Genomic DNA, 6,637 nt, shown 5'->3' on the forward strand with positions numbered 1-6,637 from the left:
GTGTATAATAATAATAATAATTTATTATTATTATTATTATTAAATATTTTTATAATTTTATATTGTGCATATTTTAATAAATTTGTAATGTAAATATATTTTAAATGTATATATGTGTGTAATACATGGTTCTATTTTTTACAAACTATTTAAAATTATGTAATACACATTTTTATAAATATTTTTTTAATTATATAAATATAAATTATATTTTTATAACTATTTTTAGATTCGCACAAAAATAACAGTCTAACTACAAGTTTCAATTCATGTTTTGTTTTTAGCTAGTAAGAAAATGTTTTAGTAATGCATTTGAAAGTATGTTGATTAATCTCTTTTATCTCAAAAGAACAAGGAATATTATATTGTTTTTTTCATAGTATGACCCCTTTCACTAATTTCTGTATTCTCTTGGTGGCTCAGCTAAGAGGCTTTCATGGTCTTTGGGTTCTTATTAAAGTTGCTGGTGCAGAGACAAGGCCCAAGTAACCTTAGATCAAGACCTGCCATCATGAGCGTCACGGGTTTGGCTGATCATTGACTGGTATCTACAAAGATATCGCCGCTTCAGCACATATTTATGTGAAATCTAACCGTCCTGAGTCCCGAGCGTCCATTCCTTCCCATCTGCCTCGGCTGCAGGCGTGTTTGCATGCGAGGCGTCTCATGTCGCAGCTCTCGTGAGACGCCGCTCTGTTCATCTGTCAAAGCAGAGAATTCACAGTGTGTTTAAAGCACTGCGAATGCTGCGGGAGCAACATCAGCCTGTTTGTTTAAGTCGAGTAATTTATAGACACCATTAAAAGAATTATGAATGTGCATGATATTTATAGCAGCAAATGCTAATTAACGACAGTTCGGTCTCTTGTCAGCCTCCTGGGTTTATAGTGATAAGATAACAGTAAGATATAGATGACTGGAAAAGGAAAACTTGTCAAGACAGACTTTGAATATTGACATGACAAAACCTTGCCTAAAAGTAAAAAAACAACAAAATTTTTGTACTTTTATTTTCAAACTAGATTTTTTTTTTATTCAAAAGTTAAAATGTTTGAATGCTGTGATGTGTATTTGCATTGCTATTTAAATAAATAAATTGTAGATTAAAATTAATAAGTAAATAATTAGATTAAAACAAACAAATAAATAAATAAAGCAAACAAACTAATAAATAAATGCATAAAAATATAGATTTATTTATAGATAGATAAATATTAGATTAAAAAAATAAATACATATTTTAAATTAAAATAAAACCATGAAAGTTAGATTAAAGTGAGTGAGTGATTATGATGAGTATAAAAACAATGTAACTTAATATAAACTAAATATAATTAGGCATATTTGTGATCTGCATTATTTTAGTATTATTTATATACCTTTATAGTCATTATAAATGTTTTTGAATTGGCTTTTAGTTGTATAGTTTCGGTTTTCATTTTAATTAATTAATTTCTTTTTTCAATTTAGAAATTTTCATTTCTATTTTTTTTTAAGATTACTGTTTAGGTTCACTTTATTTCTGTATTTTTAAAAGTACAAAAAAAAAAACGTTTCTAGGCGACGGCTAGAACATAGTTAGTTAGTTAGTTAGTTAGTTAGTTAGTTAGTTTTTCAGTCACTGCTCTGATGAAAGGCCCTGCAGAAAAAGAGCTAATTGTTTATGTTGTGTAACTTAAGTAAACTAAAAAAAAAAAAAAATGAATGTGCTATTTAAAAACAACTGAGATATGATATTGTATATGTAGGTTTTATGGATTAGCGACATGAAAAATAATTTTCACTTGGATTGCTCATCAAAGAACAAAACAACACTAGCTAATTAAAGCAGAATCTGCATCAAAGCCACATATGCTAGAAAAGTCACATGACTGCAGGTGGTTCCTTGCTAATTGCTGTAATTCGTATCAGACTCCTTTTATATGAGAAAACGTGAGTCATAATAATTTTTCATTTGTTCCACAGATGTCTTTATTTATAACCGCACTTTCATCGAGCGAGTCTCTGCCTCGTATAATTAGTTCCTTCCTGTACGCCGCTGTAAAAGTCTCATTAAAGAAGAGGCAGAAGTGGCCTGATAACACTCTCCCTCTGTGCAATTAATGGTCTTCCTGCAGCCGCTGAGCTGACAATGAACCGCCCGCTTCTCAACCAGCCATCTGCTTTAACTCAATGCTGTTATGTGAGGGGAAAAAACATAAACTAATACATTTCAGCATCACTAATACTACTAATACTGTTCATTTCTGGGGTTAGTGATAAGATTTGTTCTCCAGACATGACTGATTCCTTCAATCATGTGTCTTGTTGAGGAGAGTTGTGCTGGAAAAACATATCTTCTTACTCATTTTTGACTAATTTTCCAGTGCAAATATCTAAATATTCTTAAAAATATCTAAAAATTCCTAAATAAATATATTAATTATATATTAATATATTAGTGTGTATAGTGAAAGTGTATACATTTATTAAATTATTAAATAATAAGTTTTATATTAATAAGATTTAAATAATCAAATATAAATAAAAAAAACAAATAATATACTGTGTGTGTGTATGTGTATATATATATATATATATAACAAATATTACTTTTTATTAAATATCCTTTAATAATACCATTTAATAATATTCAAATATATACACATTAAAATTCCAAAGTGTGTGTGTATATATTTTAAATAAATAAATAATTGTTTTTAAATAATAACATCATAATACTTCAATATTAAAAATGTATAAAATATGTATTAATCTTATTAAATGTCGTTTAAAATATTGAATAATGTAATATGCTCACTTTCACAATAAAATACATTCTTTAAAATATGTATGATATATACACATACATACATACACAAATTTGCTCAATTTTCATATAATAATCCCCCTAAAAACATATCGATTCCACAACTGCACCGCTGATTTCTTCAACTGGATGTGGATGTGTTAATGTGGGCTCTGGATTGATCCTCGTCTAATCCCGGGACGCGCTCACAGACGTGGGAAGTGCCGAGTATATTTGGATTTAGCAAAATGATACAAGAGCAGGATTTGACTGAGGAGCCGAGCAACCCAGATTCCAGCTCAGATGCTGAGGACCTGTGGGAGACATCAGGAGATTGCCTGTTAGAGGGTGAAAATTGAGCAGGGAATGAGCCGCGGTCGCGCTCGCTGACTGAGACCATTAGGAGTCTTAATGGAGGAGCAGAAAACGTGTTTGGAGCCGGCAGTGGAGTCTCGCTTATCTACTGCGCATTTAACAGATACTGGCTGTAGAATGTAGAATCTCTATAGAGAAGTTTATCTCGTCTGCCTCACTGAAGGGAAACGCTGGAAAAACCTCACGAGCAAAACCCTGCAGCACAGTAACATGCATAAATTAAAGAAGTATTTCAGGGTATTTTCACCTTAATGTCTATAGAGAGTCGACTGCAGCAGGCAGGTGCGCCGGAAGCTTTCATGCAAGAACCTCAAGATTGCTCTTCTATTAAAGCATTTAAAAGAACTGCTTGTGTTTTGAGCTGTACAGTTGGTTATACAGACATTTTAATCATTCAGCATCGTCCAATTTCATCATATGATCACATAGTAAAGTACCACACTGCAAAAAAATGATTTTTACATCGACACATTACCTTGAGAAGCAAGATTACAGAAGATGAGTCTCAGAAATGTTGTTTTCTGAAAAATCTATCAGTTTATGCTTAAAACAAGTAAAAATATCTGTCAACTGGGTTTAAAATAATAATAATAATAATAAAACTTGATTTCCACTTGCTTCTGAATTAAATGTGTCTTGATAGATAATGCATAATTTGTACTGAAAAACAAGCAAAAATACAGTGATTTTTAAAAACACTATTTCTATTAAGTTACATGAATCAGTTTTTTTGTATTATTTAAATCTTATTACTATTGTATTTAATAATATACAAATATTTTATATTACAGTAATGATATTTTGACGTCACACAAAAAGTGTGAGTGTTATGAAAATAATGTTGTGAAATGCAAGATATAGATATATGTTTTATATTTATTTATTTATATATGATCATTTAAATATTGTTACATAAAAACTATTATGTAATAATTTAATAAATGTATACACGCACTTTAAAATTATATGTATGATAGTTATGAACTATATTTTTATATTGCAGAATTAAATGTTATTCATTAAAAATGTATAAAAATAATAATTAGTTTATTTATTTAAATTTGATTATTTAAATATTTCTTAAAAATAATATTTAATATATTTTATATTTAATAAAATATTTATATTTTATTTTAAATAGCAAGAAATCTTAATGGTCCGTCATTTTCTGTATTTGATATATAAACTGTATTCGATATATAAATTTTTTTTTTTCTTTTTTTTTTTTCTTCTTGAAATAGGTCTGGGACAGTATTTGTGACAATCAGCCATGCACATTTTTTACAGTCCCTTTGTGCTTCTGTTTAAATGCTAGAGTTGGAATAAATAATTTTTTCCCAGGGCCAGTAAAGAAACTCATCCAACCCTCACAATATTCTCTAATTTTCTTGATGCTTTATCAGGCGTGAAGTGGAAGCTCACTGATACGAGCCATGGGCATCGTTTAAAGATCCATGGGTCACGTCTTTTTATTTAGGCTGACTTTAATAGTCATTTTTCCTGGACATATGAGTGCTGTTAGTGGGTTTGGGTGTTTGTAAAACTTTTAACCCTTCATATGAGCAGTCAGAATCGAATAGAGCATTATTCTCTCTAAAAAGACACTTTGAATTGTGCTCTTTCTGATGCTCCTGGATAAATGGCATTTCATTTTCACTCCAGGTACGACACCATCACTAACCAGTGGGAGATGGTGGCTCCTTTGCCCAAACCCGTCCATTCTGCGGCAGCGACTGTCTGTGGGGGGAAGATCTATGTGTTTGGAGGGGTGAACGAGGCCGGCCGCTCTGCTGGAGTACTTCAGTCATATGTGCCTCAAACCAACGCCTGGAGCTTTATTGAGTCGCCCATGATCGGTAAGAGCGTTCGGGACAGTTACTGAAGTGCAAACTGTGCTCCTCACCTGCTGTCTTCTGCGTATGGGAGCTTATGTGTTATATACACTACTGCCCGAAAGGTTTGGGGTCAGTATGAATTATTATTTGAAAGAAATTAATATTTTATTCAGAAAGGATGCATTAAATTGATCAAATATGCCAGTAAAGACATTGATAATGTTAAAAAAGATTCCTATTTCAAATAAGTACTGTTCTTGTGAACTTTTTACTCATTGAAGAATGCTGAAAAATCACAAAAATATGAAGCAGCACAACTGCTTTCAACATTGATAATAATCAGAAATGTTTCTTGAGCAGCAAATCAGCATATTAGAATGATTTCTGAAGATCATGTGACACTGAAGACTGGAGTAATGATGCTGAAAATTCAGCTTTGATCGCAGGAATAAATAAAAATTGTAAAATATATTCAAATAGAAAATGGTCATTTTAAATTGTAATAATATTTCACAATATTACTGTTTTTACTGTGTTTTTAATCAAGTAAATGCAGAAAAGTCTTCTTTCAAAAAACATGCCAAGCCAAACTTTTGAACGGTAGTGCATTAATATAAATGTACAGAAATATAGTTTACAGAAAAAATATAAAAAGACCCCAACTCATCTATAAAATTAACTATTTTGGTTTATAAAATGTTCAAGCATCATGCATGAATAATCCCAGGTCCCACATCAGATGCATTTTATTCCTAAAGTTCTATATTAGACAGTTTTGAAACTGAGAAACTATAACTTCATGGGATTTCACTAGTATTTCATTAGTATTTGTCATTTTGACACGCGCCAGAGATCTTGAGCTTGTGGGTGGAGGGACGCTCAAGGGAGAAGGAACTTTTTTCCAAACTGTGTCTCAGTGGTGAATGCAGCGCTGAGGGACACGCAGCGGGAGCAGGACTCAGGCGTTTCATTACAGCTGGAAAAGCAAACGTTTCCCCATTAGTGCAGAAATAAGTGTGGATTTAAAAAAGGACACACAGCTACACTCAAACTGCCCTGAAACCAGCTTCATCTGCCATCTTTAGTCAGGAAAATCAGTTATTTTGGATATCCACCTGACTGCTGCAAGCCTTTCTCAGAGACATATTTGACGTTTAATATACGGGAACACCTTACAATAAGTAGTTAACATTAAATAACAGTGAAAAATACTTCTAAAGCATTTATTAATCTTAGTAAATGTTAATTTCAACATTTACCAATACATCAAAATCAAAAGTTTTATCTGCTAATATTATTTAATGGACCTGAGCTAACATGAACTAACAATGAACAGTTGTATTAAAGATTAATAAATACTGAAACAAATGTACTGCTCATTGTTAGTTAATGTTAGTTAAAGGGTTAGTTCACCCAAAAATGAAAATTCTGTCATTAATTACTCACCCTCGTGTTGTTCCAAACCCGTAAGACCTTCGTTCATCTTCGGAACACTATTTAAGATATTTTTGATGAAATATGAGGGCTCTCTGACCCTCCTATAGACAGCAAGGTAACTACTACGTTCAAGGTCCAGAAAAGTACCAAGATGATCGACAAAGTAGTCCGTGTGACATCAGTGGTTCAACTGTAAAGTTAC

The 6,637-nt window shown here is 31.6% G+C and overlaps 1 protein-coding gene across 1 annotated transcript in view; it reads left to right on the forward strand.

The window, feature by feature from the left end:
• The window catches only part of LOC107678777 (kelch-like protein 29), a 142,343-nt gene that overhangs the window by 116,035 nt on the left and 19,671 nt on the right, over nt 1–6,637 (forward strand). The window contains exon 13 of the mRNA XM_016474169.1: nt 4,826–5,019. Within this exon, the coding sequence (XP_016329655.1) occupies nt 4,826–5,019 (194 nt within the window). The remainder of the gene's footprint in view (nt 1–4,825; nt 5,020–6,637) is intronic.

Source organism: Sinocyclocheilus anshuiensis, unplaced genomic scaffold, assembly GCF_001515605.1.
Source record: "Sinocyclocheilus anshuiensis isolate Anshui unplaced genomic scaffold, SAMN03320099.WGS_v1.1 scaffold208, whole genome shotgun sequence".
Classification (NCBI taxonomy): domain Eukaryota; kingdom Metazoa; phylum Chordata; class Actinopteri; order Cypriniformes; family Cyprinidae; genus Sinocyclocheilus; species Sinocyclocheilus anshuiensis.